This window comes from Bos javanicus, chromosome 20 (assembly GCF_032452875.1).
Source record: "Bos javanicus breed banteng chromosome 20, ARS-OSU_banteng_1.0, whole genome shotgun sequence".
Lineage (NCBI taxonomy): Eukaryota > Metazoa > Chordata > Mammalia > Artiodactyla > Bovidae > Bos > Bos javanicus.
The window spans coordinates 22,304,015-22,323,939 of NC_083887.1; the positions used below are offsets into that span (position 1 = coordinate 22,304,015).

The window sequence follows — 19,925 nt, forward strand, 5'->3', positions numbered from 1 at the left end:
GAGATGAATAAACAGCATTCTGGCCAGTGAAATTCATTTAAAAAAATGATTTTGCCCATTAGTCTATTATTTCATATACTGTGCAATTATAATCCACCCTTTCCAAAAAGGGGAGGGGGAAAAACTAGGTTATAAAATGCAAAAATTAAACATGGACTACTCACTCCCTGAATTCTATCTGCTTTCACTTTCGTCCTCTTATTTTGTGTGGAGACAGCACTAAACATCTATACATTAATTTACAGTGGTTCCTCTTCTACTATATTCATAGCTCGTTAAGATGGCTAGAATGCTGAGGCTTGCTAAATTATTTACTGCATCCCAAAACTTAGTATCATGGGAATAAGACAAAATTCACCTCTCAAATTCAGGGTTTAATATCTTTAACTGGACCTCACTTGTAGTAACAATCGCCTACAACGAATCTTTCCAGTCAAGTTCTAATGCAATCTGCAAAGGAGCAGTAGAGAAACATAACCCTTGTAAGACTAAGCTACATGTACAAGTGCACACAGAAAACCAGCACAGTCACAAGTCTCCGTTCCTCTCAACATTGCCATGGCACACTGCGGACCACATTTTTAGGGTTCCCTCCCCCGCGAAGTGGGGAAAGAGAAGGGGGCAACTTCTAAGTAGCAATCAACAAACTGCGGTTTTAAACAAATAATCAAGTTGCCCCCAAAAGTGCCAAATCACTAGATAATTAACGAAAGCCAATGATTCCTACTGTCAAATTCGTTTCACAAGGGAAACCAATACAAGGCACTTTAAAACATTCAGAATAAGGTCAGGAAACCCTACAGGGAAACGGGTGACTATCACAACATTTCCAGCAACTCAAAACACCCCTCAAACCTGTGCTCTGCATTCACTAGATTTTAAAACAAACAAAAACAAGGACTATGGCTGTCACATTTAAAAAGAATTTCCTCACACAAAAATTTCTAGTTGCCAAAGAGCCAGGCCAGGAACGGCTGGCCTGAGTTACCTTGCACATACCGTAACGCGCAGGCAGCCTAGGGCCCCGGAGCACACCTCACTGGGTCCCCTGGAATCCCGCGGCGGCCCACGCAGCTGCAGGGAGCAGGAAGCACCGCACCCGCGCCGCGGTCCCCAACCACGCCGGAGAGGCTGCGGGGAGTAGGCACTACCGCTTTGCAACTGAATGGCTGACACATCCGGTCCTGGCTCTTACACCACTCCGCCAAATGCAAACTTCAAAGGCCAAATTCAAACTCCAAACAGAAGTCACTCAAGTCTCCGTGGTGCGGTCTGTATTCCCCAGGACACTAGGAATCCCTTGGGGGACGCGATTAGAAAACTCTCAGTCCTAACACCCCGCAAGCCCCCGAGAGCTTGCAGCCCGTCAGCCCGCACCGCTTTGACAGGCGTTACAGAGCCCCGGAACCCCCTGCGGCCGCGCTCGGGGCGCGCCGCCTCCGTTCCGGCCCGGCCTCCGGTACCTGCCTAGAGGCTCTGCCTGTCACGGCCCGGGGAACCCCACCGCTTTCTGCGCCGCCGCCCTCCAGCCCCCCAACCCGGCCTCGGGCAGGGCTGCCCACCTACTTCGCCCACCTACACCGCCCGCCCGCAGGCTCAGGCCTCACCCCCGCGCCCCCCGGGACTCAGGTCCGGGGTCGCCGCCGCCGCCGCCGCACTGCTGCTCGCCTCTTCCAGCCTGACCCGGAGGGCAGCGCCAGGGTCCTGTTCCGGGGCTCCTCGGAGAGCCCCGATCCCAGGAGCCCCACAAAGCCAGCCCGGCCCCCCACACCTTATCTCAATTGGTCCAAGCAGCGCGGCTCGCACGCCTGTCACATGTCTGCAAACAATAACAAACTCTCCAGCACGTCCCCGCCCCGGGCCCCCGTCCGGTCCCCCAGGCCAGGTCCGGGGCGCCGCCCGAAGCTGGAAGGGTCAAAGGGGGTGCCCGAGGGCTTGGGTCCCGGATAGCCGCGCGCAGCCTTGCTCTGCGGAGCCCCGGGACGCCCTGCGCGATGCCGGGGTTCATTCATTGCAATAGCCCGCCAGCCCCCCAAGTCCCCGCCGCTCCCCGGGCCGCGCTGCTCACCCAGCCGGGGCCGCCGCAGTCGGCTCGGCGGCGGGCGTCCGCTTCTCCCCCGGCTCGGCCCCCGCGGGGCTCTGGGCGCCGCTGTCCGGTGCGGCCACCGGCTCGGCAGGGTGGGCGCCACCGCGGCTCGCGGCTCCGTGGGGCGGCGGCACCGCCACAGGCTGGAAACCGCTCCCGCCCGCCGCCGCGTCCGGGGGCTCCGGCGACGGGGAAGTGGAGGAGGACGGCGGCGAGGCGGCGAGGAAAAGCGGCGGCTCGGGCAGCTGGTCCAGCTCCACACTCCGCACTTTGCGCAGCTGCCGCCGCCTCCAGTCCGCCCGCTCACGGCCCCCACTGCCCGCCTCCCGCAGCAGCCCCGCGGCTGCCGCGGGCGCGCTGCTCGCCTTGAGGGCCCCTCTGCCGCCGCCCGCTTCGGGGCTCGCCGCCCCGGCGCCCGGGAATCCCGAGGACGAGGCGCGATTCCCCGCCGCCGCCGCCATTTTCTCTCGCGGGCTACATTCGCTCGGCCCCTGCGAGGGAGGGAGGGGGCGGGGAGAGTGCAGGGGGCGGAGGGCGGGCTCTGCGCCTCTAGCGTAGGGCTGGCTGCGCCAACTGCGTGAGCGCGGCCCTTCGGGCCCCCGGCCGGGACTGACGGACGGGAGGGCGCGTGGGATTCGGTGGGGGGAGGACGGCAGGGACGGCGAACCGCCGGTTTTGGTGGGGAGTGGGCTCTTAGCTCAGCCCCGCGCGCGGGCCGCCGAGGTGGCTGCCGAGGTGGCCGCTGCGGGGGCGCGCTAGGGTTCGCGCGCCTCACCCGCCGTGCCGCCAGGTAGTCCCGGGCTGCACCGGCGAGAGGAGGAGCCTCGGCGGCGGAGCTCCGCTTCCTCTCCGCCGCAATCTCGGCCCGGCTTGGCCGGCGCTCGCCCTAAGGGAATTGCAATTCGAGCTTTGATGGACGGTGCGTTGAAGGGGGCGCAAGCCAGAGGGTCTGCAGTCTGTCATTCGCATACCCGTTGCAGTGGGCGTCGGGGAACCCGGGCGCGGACCGACCTACCCCCGCCCCCGCCTCCACTCCGCGCGGGACGCGCAGGTGGCGCCCGGGGCGCTCGCCTGCTGCAAAGCAAAAGAAACCCAGTGTTCAGCTGACGTGATGCCGCGGACCCAGAACACAAGTTTATATATAAAAAAAGCTTTCCTCATCTTTTGCCCACCCCCAGATCGTGCTACAAATAAAACAGAAGTTTCTGGAATATCGTGTTCCAAACCTGAAATCCCAGGTTTGGGACATCCTCTTCACCCACTGTTTCGCCCCCAGCTAGAGGGAGACCGAGAGGACCGGGCAATGGGGTCGGGGTGGGGGGGGTGGTCGAGGTGAATCGTTATAAATCTTTTTCCTTTTTTCCTCCGCTGTCTTTGGGAAAGGCAGATATGCAGGACCACAGCATGTTTGGGGAAGGAACCAGGAAGTCCTGGCTGCTGTCATCCTCCGCCAGGTTCTGACCCTCCCCGAGCCCTATGCCTCTGGCTGCACGTCCCTCTTCCCCGCAGGGTCGGGCTGCAGTCGGGTTCCCTCCGCCCCCACCCCCGCAGAGCCCGAGCTACCCAGAGCGGCGTCACGAACCCTGCTAGTCCCTGAGGGCGTCTGGCGATAAGGTGCTTTGGAATGGAAAAGCACCATTTACATGTTAATGATTTTAGACCTTTCTTCTGGCTTCCCTGTCGCGTTTACTTCTCCCCTCCCTTCTTTTCCTCCAGCCGGTGTGTCAGTGCTGAGAAATCTCCCTCAAGCCCGGAACCGAGTCCCTAGATTTACTTTGTGAAACAGAGATTAAGGCGGGGGCGGGTAGGGTCGGGGAGCGTCGTGGAGGGAGAGAGCTGCTCAGGAAGAGAAAGGAGAGCGCTAACTTGTCAGTGTTCATATATTTAGACAAAAGTCTAAACTGTCTACAAAATAATTCCTTTGATTGCTTGGAAACAGATAAAATGAAAACCTCTTTCTTGGCTATAAACGGTAACTGAGGAGGATGGTGATATCCGAGGGATTTTTAAAGCGGGTTCAGATTTCATATTAGCTCTGTGTTAACTGCTACGAAGTCTGCCATAAGCTAGTTTTAGTTACATCCAACGGTACAAATTTTGAAACTTTAGATAAATCTGTTAGAATTTGAAGTCTACAGTTAGGCTATGATTATACAGTCTTTTAATGGTAGCCAAGTGTATCATCCAAAGCAAACAGTAGTTATTTCCTAGGTCTTCCCGGATTGTTACACCCACCAAAACCTACGTTGGGAAGGATAAACTTCTTTCTTATTTAGATTAGAAAACCTTTAAATTTAAACACATGTACTTAGTTAACTGTAAATGAGAAAAGTAGGTAGATGCCTTTAGCTTTTCAAAATTGTTCCAATTTTGAAGTTTGGCCAGAGTAGCAAAACAGAACGGGATCCAGTAAAAACATTTACTTCAGCCTCTTCATTTGTGCACAGTGATGAAAACGGGACCGAGTGAGAAGAGCACAGTACTATCAACTAGCCACAGTCTCTGGCCTCCATCCATCACACCGCCATGGCAAAACCTTAAGTGCCGGTCTTTCACCTGGTTTTTGGTGCTTTGAGTGATTTCCCCCTTTAATCTTTTGTGTATATATTCGAGTTGTCATTATGCACCTTGCCCTGACAAACTTATTTTTTAAGGAAGAATTATAAAGGATGTGCTTGACTGAAAAGGGTGTTCTTCCTCCATCATATGTTGATATAAAGTCTTCTTTGAAGAAACTTTAACCTGTTGAATTGCTACCAAAATTTTTGCGTCTTAAGCGTGGTTAAAATTCTGTCTCTAGTTTGGTGCTGCTGGGTCCTGCTTTATATTACTGCGTAAAGATATATGTCAAATTGCCTTAATTTGATTTCTTTAATGACATAAAGGAGACTTGTGACTCTTCCAAGTTTGCTTGTACACTGAAAATTCCAGTTCCTATTTCCAACCTCTTTATTTCTATTCTCTCTCAGACACAAATGTTGCAGTAATTTCATTTATGCTATGACAACTTTGGTAACCTTTACGTCAATATTTTACAGATCGCTGCTTCCACATGGTGCTTCTGGGAATCACCTAAGTCATACTTCAGTTCCTGAATCTCACTCATTTGGAGGATCCAGTTTAATATTGGTGCATTTCCTTCTTGTGCATAAACACTGATGTAGAATGAACAAATTTAATAGGCACTGGCAGAAATATTTCAGTCTGTATATCACTCACCTTGTGTTTCTTAAATACCTATTATGCACACACAAGCAATTTTCTTCTCTTGAGATATTGTTTGTTGTTTTTCATATTTACAAAAGTAAAACAATCCATTTGCAAATATTTTTATTAGTGGGTATTCATCAAGTTGACTCTGCTAGAATTTCAGATCCATCTGTGTGTGGGGTTTCACTCCCCTGTGAAATCTTTGTCTTAGGTAGACATAAAGAGTAAGAAGATAACCTTGAGAATAGAGTAAAAGCTGGTATCCTATCAGAGTTATAAATATTATTATGGAATACTTGCAGGAGAGTTGGGGTGAGAACTTGGTTTCTCTGTTCTCTGTCCATATTTCCAAGTGTTTCCAGATGTCCTGAGTCAGGAAATCTTGTCATTTATGGGATAGTTGACCTTTTGCAAGTACACCGTTCAGTCAGTTCAGTTGCTCAGTTATGTCCGACTCTTTGCGACCCCATGAATCGCAGCACGCCAGTAGGTGACATTATAGTAGAAAGCTTCTTCACCAACCTCCGCTTACTGACTCATCTAGTAACAGATACCTGTCATTCCTGGTGTGGTGTGCAGCAGGCAGAGGGATGCTGCAGCATAATGAACGCTCATGATACCTGCTCACTTCTGCTCCCACCATTTGAGTTATGGACCTCAGCGAATCCACCATATTTGTTCCCAAATCTGACTATAGCTGCTGTAACTGTCCTTACAGAATTTAATTAAGTCCTATTAAACATGACTATGTAAGTGCAAAACAAAAAGTTATTCCGATGAAAACTAAGTTAAATGCCTTGAAAGAATGAGTGAAAGCGAGACACTGAAAAGAGTCTCTGTCAAATCAGTTATGGATATGAGGATTGTGAAAGAGTGGAGAAAAAAGCATTCAATTCTATAAGAACTTTGTACATGTCTCTCAGTTTTCACTTTGCTTGAAAGACATAGTGAAAACTGTAGACCATGAGAAATGTGAGAAAGCCTCTGGATAGTGGACCCATACTCAAAAGACCAAGGCCCTCCACCCAAATACTGGTTAAAACCCCCAAACTATACAAGACAAAACCCTGTTGCTTATGTTTTAATCTAAAGGAAAATAGTTTATACTATATATACGTATGAGATTCCTTTTTATTAACCAGCCATCTAAATATTTTGCTTATATTTGAAAGTATTTAAAATCAGAAACTAAATTTTTGTAGTGAATAATGAAAGCCAGCTGAATCGGGATTTTATATTTAAAACTGCAACTAAGGAAATTTGATTTATCTCACAGTTAGCCAAATTCTACTTACCTTTGCAACTCTGAATGATTCTTTGAATTCTGTTGAACCCTGTTGGTTGCTCTTTTTTGGTGTATAAGGCAATATTCTTCTGTTTAAGTTTTATGGCTTAATCATGACTATCATTTTTCCAAAAAATATATATGTATATATTTGAAGACTTCGTACATTTCTCCAAGGTCCTTCTGTAATATTCAGTTTCTTTCTTTGAATCAATGTCCTTGTTGGTTTTCTCTTCTTTTGTGGGCCACTGGTCCAACTCTGCTAAGTCCTATGCTGACAAGACCTTACACATGATCCAGGAAGTTTGGTGTCCCTTCTGGGGGTTTAGTCAACTTCTTCATCTTTTGCAACATTTGTGCCTTCATTTTGTAATTGATTTGCATTGTTTTGGGGTAAAAACTGCTAAAGAAGTATACAAAAGTGATATCCACTAGAGCAGTGCCGTCTGATAAAATGTAATGCAAGCTGCAAATGCAAGGCTCGTATGTAATTTTAAATCTCCTAGTAGCCACATTAGAAAAACTAAAAAGAAGCAAGTGAAATTAATTTCAATAATGTAATTTATACAGTATATCCAAAATATTACTTTTTCAGTATGTAATCAATATATAAAATATTACTAATGAGATTTTGTCATTATTTTTTTACTACATCTTTGAAATCCAGTGTGTTTTTTACTCTTCAGAACATATTGAACATCATTTGAGTCACATTTCAGATGCTCAAAAGGCACATATAGACAGTGACCAGTGTTACCAGACAGCACAGCCCTAGAGCCATTATACCTAAAACTTAGGAGTTTTATGGACCATTAAATGTCTGGTTAGGCCTCCAACTCTTTAGTGGTTCCATATTACATAGAATATAGAGTGCAGATTCCAGATTTCTTTTTTCATTCATTCTGTATAATTACAAATATCCACATTTGTATGTTCAGGAAGTAACAAATCACAATAGATATAAATTAGTAACATGTAGGTTAGCATATTACTCTTTCTACCTCCAACAGCTAAACTTTCAAATAAATTTCAGGCACCCTTGTCCGTTTCTTTCTTAACTACAGTTCTGATTCTATCACCTCTACTCAAACTCTTTAGTGGTTCCGTGTTACATAGAGTCCAAATTCCTTCTTTCTTTCATTTATCAAATATTAAACGCATTTGCTCCTGTGTGCTGGGCACCACTCAAAGTCAAGAAATGAGATCAGCATAGACCTGCCACCTGCCTTCATCACACGCCCAGCCTACCACCGTTGACTGCTGGGTTCTCAGCACAGTTCACCCTGTCTTGTACCTGGGCTCCCACCACAATATCTGTTCCCCAGGTTGGGAGCAGGTCATGCTATCTTTTCCTCCACTCTAACCTATGAGCCCTCTTCTTCTGAAAACTCTTCCTTAAATCCACTCCACACCCAAACTCTGGCCACCACCACCCCTGGGCCTGGCCCATTCTTAACCTTTGAAGGGGCAGCGTGAGTACACATGAAGGCCCCATAACAACATTTTAAATTAGTTAAAAGTCAGAATGTAAACCAACAGTGGATAAAATATATTTTAGGCTTCTACCTTGATATATATACTTTCATAAAGACAAAACTGAACACTGTGTAAAGTTGTGATTTTTTTTACATGACTGGCAACAAAATATTAAAGACAATTATATTTATATCTGGTGTTCCATTGATGGGCTAACTGGATGAGGACTAAAGATATATCAAATTTTTAAATAAAAAATATTTAAAATTGAATTTAAAATTTAAAAAAAATTTAATTAAATGTAATCAAGTATTTTATCAGGATCAAACTATTTGCAATCCTAGCATTCAATATCCATACGGTTGCCAATGTAAGGAATAGCAACATACTTCACATGATTTGTCTATACCTACACAAATACAAATCTAGGTCATATACATTACTTAATATTGCAAATTTTTTCTTAGCGTTTGTGTGTTACTGTTGTGAATACTGGCCCAATGAGTGAGTAGCCCAGGACCCACGAGATAGGTCAAAAAGAAAAGCAAGGACATGGACACTCGGACGCCTAGGATATGACATGCGGTTGTTCAGGAATCCATTGCATTCCTGTTATCAGAGGGACAGATTTGACAAGTTAGCTTATTTTTCTCTTCTCTTATTGAATACATCTACTAGTAAGATTCTCCCCAACTATAAATTAATGTTGATCTCCAACATGGGCAGCAGTATAGCCACAGACCTTCTCGACCTGTCAAGACTAGGGGACAAGGCGTGTGAAACAATGCATCTCTGGATCCTGAGAGGCATCGATCTCGAGAACAGGAGTTTAGGGTTATGCATCACGCTGAGCCAGCACCGCACCCCAGACCCAAGTGACCAGGGCAGCTGTGTGTTCTTTAAAACATTTGTTCTCCAAATTTGTGACACATGGTGCACTTCTATCCTCCTGCCTACGTCTGAAGGAAGTACTTTTAAGCACCTGCTAACAGGCAGGCCCCTTCTGGGTGCTGGGGGTACAGAAAGTGAGAAGATGCCCTTTCCCTAGAACTTCCAGAGCCTGCCTTGCATGAGAGCCACTTGTGTCCATGTCAACATTTTCCACCGGCTAATAAGACCCCAGAGGGAGGGACCATCTCCTCTTCATCATCCTTGCCTCCCCAGAGCCCCTAGCTCAGTGCCTTGCATGTAGTAGATGCTCAAGTAACGGGGGTTGACTTAAGTCGCTGTGTCCTGTGCTGTGCTTAGTCACTCAGTCGTGTCTGACTCTTTGTGATCCTATGGACTGTAGCCCACCAGGCTCCTCTGTCCATGGGATTCTTCAGGCAAGAATACTGGAGTGGGTTGCCATGTCCTACTCCAGGGGATCTTCCTAATCCAGGGATTGAACAAGGGTCTTCTGCATTGCAAGCAGATTCCTTACCAGCTGAGACAGGTCGCTACCAAACACAAGCTATCTAAGACTCCATAGGATCTGAGCATCAATCACATTTGCTCCCTAATGAGGAAGAAGTTCTCTTTCCTGAAAGTGGTATGAGTTCATTTGCAAATGTAACTGTGCACTTTCTTTAGAAGAAGGTGATAATTAATTTCTATATGCATTCTAATTAGCTCTTATTGGCAATAATTGAAGGGAGAGAGAGAGAGAGAAGGAGGGATGTAAAGAGAGAAGGAAGGGAAAAGGGGAGAAAGAACTGAGGAGTGGGACTCCGAAATACAGAAGAAGAGAATGACAGAAAAGGAGTCATATCTGTAACATGAAACAAATCTGAAAGTTTGTAGGAAGAGGATCTGGGAAAGTTTCCAGGAAGCATAGGAAGTTAAAAATTATTAACAGTTATAAATTATTTATTGAGCATTTACTATATGGCAGTATGTGATAAATACTTCATAGACGTTAAATTTTTTAAAAACTTTTTATTTTATATTGGAGTGTAGCCAATTAAAAATGTTGTGATAATTTCAGGTGGACTGCAGCCATACATATACATGTATCCAGTCTCCCTCAAAGTCCCCTCCCATTCAGGCTGCTACGCAGCATTGAGCAGAGTTCCATGTGCTATACAGTAGGTCCTTATTGGTTATCCATTTTAAATATAGCAGTGTGTACATGTTGATCCCAAACTCCCTAACTGTCCCTTCCCCCATCCTTCCAAGAGGACATGTAGGTGGCCAAAAAGCGCATGAAAAGATACTAAGCATCACTAATTATTAGAGAAATGCAAATCAAAGCTGTAATGAGGTATCACCTCACGTTGGTCAGAATGGCCATCATCAAAAAAAATCTACAAACAATGAATACTGGAGAGGTTACAGAGAAAAGAGAACCCTCCTACACTGTTGGTTGGAATGTAAATTGGTTAAATCACTATGGAGAACAGTATGGAGGTTCCTTAAAAAACTAAACACAGCGCTACCATATAACCCTGAAATCCCACTCCTGGGCATATATCTGGAGAAAACCATAGTTCAAGAAGATACTTGCACCCCAGTGTTAACTGCACCACTGTTTACAATAGCTAAGACGTGGTAAATGGATAAAGAAGATACGGTTCAGTTCAGTCAGTTCAGTTGCTCAGTCGTGTCGGACTCTTTGCGACCCCGTGAACTGCAGCACGCCAGGCCTCCCTGTCCATCACCAACTCCCGGAGTTCACTCAAACTCACGTCCATCGAGTCAGTGATGCCATCCAGCCATCTCATCCTTTGTTGTCCCCTTCTCCTCCTCCCCGCAATCCCTCCCAGCATCAGAGTCTTTTCCAATGAGTCAGCTCTTTGCATGAGGTGGCCAAAGTATTGGAGTTTCAGCTTTAGCATCATTCCTTCCAAAGAAATCCCAGGGCTGATCTCCTTCAGAATGGACTGGTTGGATCTCCTTGCAGTCCAAGGGACTCAGGAGTCTTCTCCAACACCACAGTTCAAAAGCATCAATTCTTCAGCCCTCAGCCTTCTTCACAGTCCAACTCTCACATCCATACATGACCACTGGAAAAACCATAGCCTTCACTAGACGGACCTTTGTTGGCAAAGTAATGTCTCTGCTTTTGAATATGCTGTCTAGGTTGGTCATAAGTTTCCTTCCAAGGAGTAAGCGTCTTTTAATTTCATGGCTGTACATGTATACAATGAAATATTCCTCAGTCATTGAAAAGAATGAAATCATGTCATTTTCAGCAACATGGATGGACCTACAGATTGTCATACTAAGTGAAATAAGTCAGAGAAGGAGAAATGTTGTATGACATCCTTTACATGTGGAATCTAAAAAGAAATGATACAAACTTATTTACAAGGTAAGTTAGGGAAAGGATAATTAGGGAGCTTGAGATTGCCATGTACACACTAGTATATTTAAAATGATAACCAGCAAACTCCTACTGTATAGCACAGGGAACTCTGCTCAGTGTTATGTGGCAGCCTGGATCGGGGGGAAGTTTGGGGGAGAATAAATGGATACATTTATATGTATGGCTGAGTCCCTTTACTGTCCATCTGAAACTATCACAATATTGATAATTGTCTATGTCGTTTAGTTACTAAGCCATATCCGACTTTTTTGTGACCCCATGGGCTGTAACATGCTAGGCTCCTCTGTCCATGGAATGTCCCAGGCAAGAATACTGGAGTAGGTTGCCATTTCCTTCTCCAGGGAATCTTCCCAACCTAGGAATCGAACCCACATCTCCTGCATTGGGAGTTGGATTCTTTACCACTGAGCCATCTGGGAAGCCTACTAATTGACTATATTCCAATATAAAATAAAAAGGCGGGGGGAAAGAACTGTAACATGGAAAGACTGATCCTTGTGATATATTCAGCGCACACTGTGGACACAGCATGCTTTTAAGTACATTAAGAAATTAAAGTGTTTTTGCAAAGTTAGAAAAGTGAAAAATACAACTCATGAGGTGAGGGAAAGTCTTGATTTGGGGACTCAGTTTAGTACTGCTCTGCATTTGCTAAGAGGACACCTTCACTGACTTCCATCTCTAATTAAATTATAAAGAAAAGTAATTTCTAAGATGAAAAAGTAAAAGTGTCAATGTAGTAATGGCTCTAAAACACAGGAAACGTCTGCAGAGAGCCCTCCCCAAACACATATTTATTGGTAATTGCAGGATGCATCTGTTGTTTCAGATGATTTAGTGGCGGAGTGTCTGCAGGACCAATTGTAGGAGAAGATGGTAAGATATGAAAGCTTCAAAGGAAGCGTTTACTCTCCTCAATTTGTCACCTACAAAATAAGTCATATCCTACCCTAGTATGAGAGGGAAAGGTAAACTAAGAATGCGTTTTCTTTGAGAAGCACTCCTAATGTTGGGGGAAACCACAAGACTATCTTCTTTATTACTAGAGTCATTTAAATGGGTGGGCAATGGACAAGAGTTTGAGCAAACTCCGGGAGATAGTGAAGGACAGGGAAGCCTGACGTGCTGCAGTCCATGGGGTTGCAAAGAGTTAAACACGATTTAGTGACTGAACAGAAACTGTTGTTATAGCTCATTAGCACATATGAAAATACTGGAGTGCCAACTCATTTTAAGATAAGATATCGGTGGACCAGACAGAATAAGACCTTGGAAATAAACACTTCCTCTTATTTTAAATCACTTGATATCTCAGAGGGTCTCAAAGTTTTGTTTTTGAAGAGTCATCTCCTTTAGAAAGAGCTAGTGACAAAGTCAGTTGAACTAATTCCAAGAAGATTTAGGTTTTTTTAATTTTTCAGACACTAAAATTTTCAGGGATGAAAATTATATGGGAATATCATTGGAAATCAAAATCTTCTGAAATATAAGGACATTTCTAAGCCAATTTTAAAATTGCTATCTTTTCCTAAAAGGAATTATCATCCTGAAACAGCTGACTGCATGTTGGGTGGTACTTAAGGTTCTGCATTGAAGGCTGAAGAGACTCAGGACTTTGCAAGAGTGTTGTCTGCAACCAGTATTCCTCACTGAGTGTCAGGCCCAGGCCCAGCTCTGCTACTCATGTGGCAGTTACTGATTATCCTCTGGTCTCACAGAAGAGAAAAAGCAGCTCCCAAACAGTCTGGCCTGTCCCAGCCCCAAGCTGTTAGTATCTTTAGAGGATGAGCATATGTTTGGAGTGGCCCCTTCTAATTCAGCTGATTTTTAGCCCCTTCTCTTGTATCTCTTTCTTCTTCCGTGGATGTTAATTTCATTTTATTTAAAGGGAAGTATTTCAGCATCTGTCATAAATTTTCATATTAATCTAACAATAATGCCAGCTTAGGTGACTGCCAGGAGACCATCCCTGATGAGAGGATGACATAAACTTAAATCCGTTGGATTCTCTGTAAAAAGCTCCAAATGTTTTAACCCAGGGAATTTGCCACTGGATTCATTGCCTCCCTTATTAATGTACACAGAGGAGCCTGAAGCTATCTGGTGAGCTTCCTAGTTTCTCAAAGAAGGTTTTCCTCCCTTTTTTATTGACATTGTAATATTTCATATTCCTATTATTTTTGCCTGCATTGGTACTTTGCCAAAAATGAGTTGATTGTTTTTAAGGGAGGAGGAATACTAGATAATCCAGAGAACAAAATAAATATATAGAAGAAAATTATTTGTGGAAAGAGCAACATTAGGGACGTACTCATTCCTGAGAATGAGTGATTTGGGATCTGATCCACCCAGCGCTTGCTGAGACTTCCCTCATGAGGCAGATGTTTTACGTTCTGTCACCCTATTTCTCGCACGACTCTTTTTCAAGACCGATTTCTTCCTCCCATTTTATAGACTTGGAAATGGAGCCTCAGGGAGAACTTTTCATCCTGCCCCAAATCACTTGGCTGGCAAATTAGCAGGATAGGCTACTAACCCTAAATTTGGTATTCTTCCCACTCTATGTCACTGCTTCCAGGAAGAATAAAGGTATTCTTGTATAATAATCAGGCGGCACTTAATCAGTCAACCAGTATTTATCGAGTGCTGATAAGGTACCAGGCATTTGAAGGTTTTTTGAGCAACCATACCGTAATCACTCACAGTCCTCGGCCAGTGCTATTGGGAGCAGTAGCACAAGATGTCCCAGCAGTTCATTGGAGCTGGAAGTTTAGTTGGTGGTAAAAGTAATCAAATTTCTCAGAATGATGCTGAGTAACTCAAACAGGGACCATGCCTGCCACGTCACCTCATTAGTGTTAACCCTTCAACCCACAGAGGTAGCAGGGTGACACCAGAGAATGTGGGACCAGAGCAGATTCTTATGCATTCAGTGAGATCATTCAGCAGGCCCAGTAGGCATTCAAGATACTCAAATGCTGATATAATACTTTCAGTTTTGTGTTTTCTCAGTTTTGCACACTGAATACTTCACACTCACCTTGTTCAGTGAAGTCTGTTTCAAAGTGCAGCTCTTCTTTTTCTTCTAAAGATGCTCACATGGATGAGAAAGAAAAATAATCTAAAACAAAGGCGCCATGAAAACACTTTGCTTTATAATGTCCTCGTAACTGAAGGAATGCTAATCAAAGTTTCTCTTTAAAATAAGTTTTGGGTTGACTCCAGTATGGAATATTCCAGCTGCAAAGAGCATAATCTCAGAGATTTGTAAGTCCCAGATATTTTCCTTATTCTTTATCTTTGACTCCAGTCTTTTCTGTTAGCATTCAGTGTGTGTGCGCGTGCGTGCTAAGTCTCTTCAGTCATGTCGTGTCCAGCTCTCTGCGACCCTATGGACTGTAGCCCACCAGGCTCCTCTGTCCATGGGATTCTCCAGGCAAGAATGCTGAAGTGGGTTGCCATGCCGTCCTCCAGGGGATCTTCCCAACCCAGGACCCAGACGTTGAACTTGTGTCTCCTGCGGCTCCTGCATTGCAGGTGGATTCTTTACCGCTGAGTCACCGGGGAAGTCCTAGCATTCAATAGGTTTGGTACAAATCCCTTGGAATTGAACGAATGGAGTTGGTTAAAACTGAACAACAGTGTTGTTTGGTCATCAGCCAACAATAGCACATAAAAATATTGCTGTTCAATTCTTAACTTTAGAAAAGTCTTTGAGTGAAATGTCACTTCTCCTTCCTGAAGTTCCATTTACCAAGTAATTAAAAATTTAATTGAACTCAAAAGGGCAGAATAGGCCTTCAGCATTTTACACTTGAAGTATAACCAGCATCTAAATTGTTTAAATCTATGGTAAATGAAGGGACATTATATGATAGCACATGATATACTTTAAAAAAATTATTTTTCCCTCTAATATTTATATGTCACTGAATTATAAATAATATCCTAAAATAGCCAGATGACCTGAAAACCCTGTCAAACCAGCCCAAGTCTGGTTTTTCTCAAGATGGTGGTAAATCAATGTTGCTGTACTTGACAACCCACCATAAGAATCTGTGTGTAATCCTTTTTTTCCTACATGGCCCATCTACATCTTCTTTTCACTAGCACTATACCCCTCTTAGAAAAGCTTGAAGGATTGATGACTTGATTTCAGGATAGGAGAGGCAGTGAAAAATAGCATTTGGTTTATTAGTGGAACAAGGGAAAGAGCAATTCTTACAGTCACCAGATAGCAAGTTCTAGCAGTGAAAAGTGGAACTGGTAAATTTAGTAGAGGAGAAGGACGGGCCCCACTAGTGAGGCATCTGGTGGTCAAGGCATACTCCTGCCCTCAGCCCCTTAACTAGCTCCACAGGTACCCACCAGGTCATGGCAGCAATACCAGCAATTTGGATCTGCAAGATCTCCCAACAGCCTCACAGCAGAATTTAGAGTATTAATAGACAGAATGTTCCCTGTTTCATTATAAGTGGAGAACTGTATCCTGGAACACTGAGTTAGAATTATATCCGTTATTTTCTCCAAAATAGTATTACGCATGTTAGTCTGGTGCTATAGGACTATTAACCTTGTACTGTGTATTCAAAGTTACAACAGGTTTTCTGTTATGAGGTTTTCTAAACTGCAGGTCATAACCAATTGAATGCTTGCAAAATCATTTTATTGTGTTGTAACCAGTTTGGAAAAAAAAGAAATACAATAGAAAATACCAGAGTGCATTGCCTGAGGTAAGAGCAATGTGAATCTTGGGGGTGTATGTGTGTGTGTGGTCACACTGTAAAGTGCAAATGTGTATTCCTTACTGTAGGTTACAGTAAAAAAGGATTCAAGGTCATTGATTTGGGGATTGTAGGACCAAACCAATGTTCATAACTTCCAGTTCTAGATGTTGAATCAGGCGCATGCAGCAAAAATCAATTCATTGACAGTGAATTTGCCATAAGCCAGTTCACCAAAAATCAATTCCACAAATGATTAATGTACTGAATGACCAACTCATTGCCTTACTGGGGACTTTCCTCACTTTTCAGCTTTCTTGAAGCATTGCTATAACCCTATAGCTAGAGACTTGTTAGACTTGTTAAATAACTATCAGTCTAATAATTTAGATACCTCTATCCCTTTCTGCTCTTAGCTATGTGGATGGCTCTTACGTAACAGCTGCAGTGTTACCATAACTAGCTGCAGTGAATTTCTTGACAAATTTTAGCAAATTTGTCATTTGATAATTTGATCATTTGGTAAATTTACTTAGAGCAAACTGACCTATGGCCTTCTCCTATCTTCTCTACTTAGGAAGTTCTTTTCCAATCATTTCTATTCGTAAGGAACTCTTTCTTCTCTGATTGCTTTTACACTCTCTGAACCACACTGCACACTATCATGTGTTGTGGTATTCTCTAATTACCTCTACCATGTTGGTATGAACAGGTGGCACACACACACACACTTTGGAGCAAGGTTGTCCAAGTTTCAGCTTGACTCTGCAACTTAATACTAATGTAACCTTGAACAAATTACTTAATCTCCACATGCATTGATTTCCTCATCTGTGAGATGAAAATAATAGTACCTTGTAGTATCATTAAGAGGAATGAATGAGTTAAAATAGGAAAAGCACTTAAATAGTGTCTGGAACACTGAGAGTACTACATAAGTGTTAGTTGTTCTACTTCTATATGCAACAACATATATGAAGTATTTATAGGTAAAGTAATTTTAGAAATTATAGACTTGGATTTCTTTTTGGTTAACTGCTATTAACATTTAAAACTGGCTTTTATTCAACTAATGTCATCAATTGACCATGGATCGTTTGTAGAGACTCAACTATTCCCTAGTAATGTGGAAGAGAGCATTGGAAAGAGGTATAGAGCAAAGGAGTTTATAGAAAAGCCTGTTATTAATGCATTCACTCACTCAGTTTCAGCTTGAGCAGTTCGACTGGAATTATCAGAGATAGAGCAATTCTCCTAAAGGTCTCAAGAGTTTAAAAAAACAATGCAAAGAGACGAGATCTGCTTTAAGAAGGAACTTGGAGGAAGAAGGAAGAACTGCCACCTTCACAGAAGGCTTTTGTTTGGAAGCTTTGCCTCCGTCAGTTCCAGCAAGAGGAGTTTTGGTGTTTACATCAACCCAGAGAATGACAGGACACCTCCACAAAGAGGAAAAGACAGCTTTTATGTAAAATTATCACTAGGTCTTTGTTTCAAAATCAACTACAAAAGGGATATGTAGATAAAAAATAAAATGCTATGAATAAAAAATATGCCTCCTTAACAAATAACAAAATTGGAAAAGTCAAACATTTCAAAACAGTTTAAATAGCAACAGTAATTAAGACATTGTGGTATTGGCATAAGGACAGGCATCTAGATTAATAGAAGGACCTGAGAATCCAGAAGTAAACCCTCACATTTAGAGTCAGCTGATGTTTGTTAGGGGCTTCCCAGGTGGCGCTAGTGGTAAAGAACCCACCTGCCAACACAGGAGATGGAAAGACCTAGGTTTGATCCCTGGGTCCAGAAGATCCCCTGGAGGAGGGCATGGCAAACCATTCCAGTATTCTTGCCTGGAGAATCCCATGGACAGAGGAGTCTGGTGGACTACAGTCTGTAGGGTTTCGCAGAGTTGGGCACGACTGAAGTGACTTAACACACTCACGTGATTTTTGACAAGAGTGTTAAGAAAATTAAATGGGGAAAGAATAGTATTTTCAACCAATGACTCTGGGATGAGATAGTTATGTGCAAATGAATGAAATGGAATTCCTACCTCAGAATATGTGAAAGTGAAGTCGCTCAGTTGTGTTTGACTCTTTGCCACCCCATGGACTGTAGCCTACCAGGTTCCTCCATCCATGGGATTTTCCAGGCAAGAATACTGGAGTGGGTTGCCATTTCCTTTTCCAGGAGATCTTTCCAACCCAGGAATTGAACCCGGGTCTCCCACATTGTAGGCAGACGCTTTACTGTCTGAGCCACCAATATATGAAAATTGCCTCAAATTGGATCAAATGTAAAAGCTAAAATTATAAAACTCTTGTAAGATAACATAGGGGTAAATCTTTGTGACTTTGTGTTTCATAATCATTTCTTAGATGTGATGCCAAAGGCACAAGAAACAAAAGAAAAAATAGATAATTTGTACTTCATCAAAATGCAAAGCTTTTCTGTTTCATAGGACATTATTAAGAAATTAGAAACTCAACCTGACAAATAGCTTGTATCTAAAGTATATAAGAAGAATTCTTCCAACTCAGCAGTAAAAGACAGATAACCTGATTTCAAAAGGGACAAAGGATTGAAATACACATTTCTCCAAGGAGGATATAAAAGTGGTCAATGAGCACATGAAAAGATGCCTAAGAATATTAACTATCAGGGAAATGCAAATCAGAAACACACTGAAATACCACTTTACATCTACTACAATGGTTGTAACAAAAAAGAGAAATAAGAAGTGTTGGTGAAATTGAGAAGAGATTGCTGATGGGAATGTAAAATTGTGCAGCTACTTTGAAAAAGTTTGGTAGTTCCTCCCAATGCTAAATATAGACATTCCATATGATGCAGCAGTTCCATTCTTACATTTCCACCCAGGAGAACTGAAAACATATGTTCACACAAACACTTGTACATGAATGTTCATAGCAGCATTATTCATAATAGCCCAAAAGTTATCCATTCAATTGGAGTGGATATAGCAAAATATAGTAAATTCATACAATGAAATATCATATAGCCATAAAAAGGAATGAAGTATATACCTATTTGTGCTGCAATATGAATAAACCTTGTTAAGTGAAAAAGTGAGACACAAAAGAAGATACATTGTATGGTTTCCCTGATGCAAAATGTCCAGAAGAAGTAAATCTATCCAGACAGAAAGTAGATTCATGGTTGTCGAAGACTGGCAGAGAGGCGATGGGCAGTGTCTCGCCAGTAGGTTCAGTTTCTTTATAGGAAAATAAGAATATAGTAATATATATTGTGGTGACAGTTGCACAACTCTGTGAAGGTACTAAAAACCAATGATTTGTTCATTTTATTTTCTATTATTTTGGGCTCTCATGACTTTTAAAAAATCATTTGCTGAGCATTTTCAAACAAAAATTACAGCTTAGAAAAATTAGACTATTTCACAAAGTGGAAGCATCTATTAATAGATGATTTTAACTGGTATAGAGACAGCATAGTTGGGGGAAAGAACTAGCAAACCTAATGCATCTCTGTTCAGATGCTATAACTTAGAACGGAATGAAAGTAGGCCTTGTTGCTAGTCTTGCATCAGTGCAGAGAAGATTAATCCATTTTAAATGGTTGAACTGTATGGTATGCGAACTATATCTCATTAAGGCTGAGACAGAGTTAGCATGCAGTTGAAACAATACTACCCATTTTGTAAGAGTACATGCAAATGTATCCATCCATATTAAGCACATCGAATGCGTCCCATTGGTAGAGCAGAAGTTTTCCCATGAGGTGTGCAAGGCACTCGGCATTTTGGTTTTCCAACCTCAGCTTGTTTACTCCAATCTTTCCCCTGCTTACAAC

At 43.2% G+C, this 19,925-nt stretch overlaps 1 protein-coding gene across 3 annotated transcripts in view; it reads right to left on the reverse strand.

Moving 5' to 3' along the window:
• The window catches only part of MAP3K1 (mitogen-activated protein kinase kinase kinase 1), a 77,223-nt gene extending 74,644 nt beyond the window's left edge, over positions 1-2,579 (reverse strand). Inside the window, exon 1 of one of the 3 annotated variants that reach the window (XM_061393483.1) lies at positions 2,069-2,579. In XM_061393483.1, the coding sequence (XP_061249467.1) occupies positions 2,069-2,547 (479 nt within the window). In that variant the 5' untranslated portion in view covers positions 2,548-2,579. Of the gene's footprint in view, positions 1-999; positions 1,497-1,607; positions 2,011-2,068 lie in introns of those variants that run through there. The other 2 variants (XM_061393484.1, XM_061393485.1) reach the window with 2 other exon arrangements.
• Positions 2,580-19,925: the final 17,346 nt, after the last annotated feature.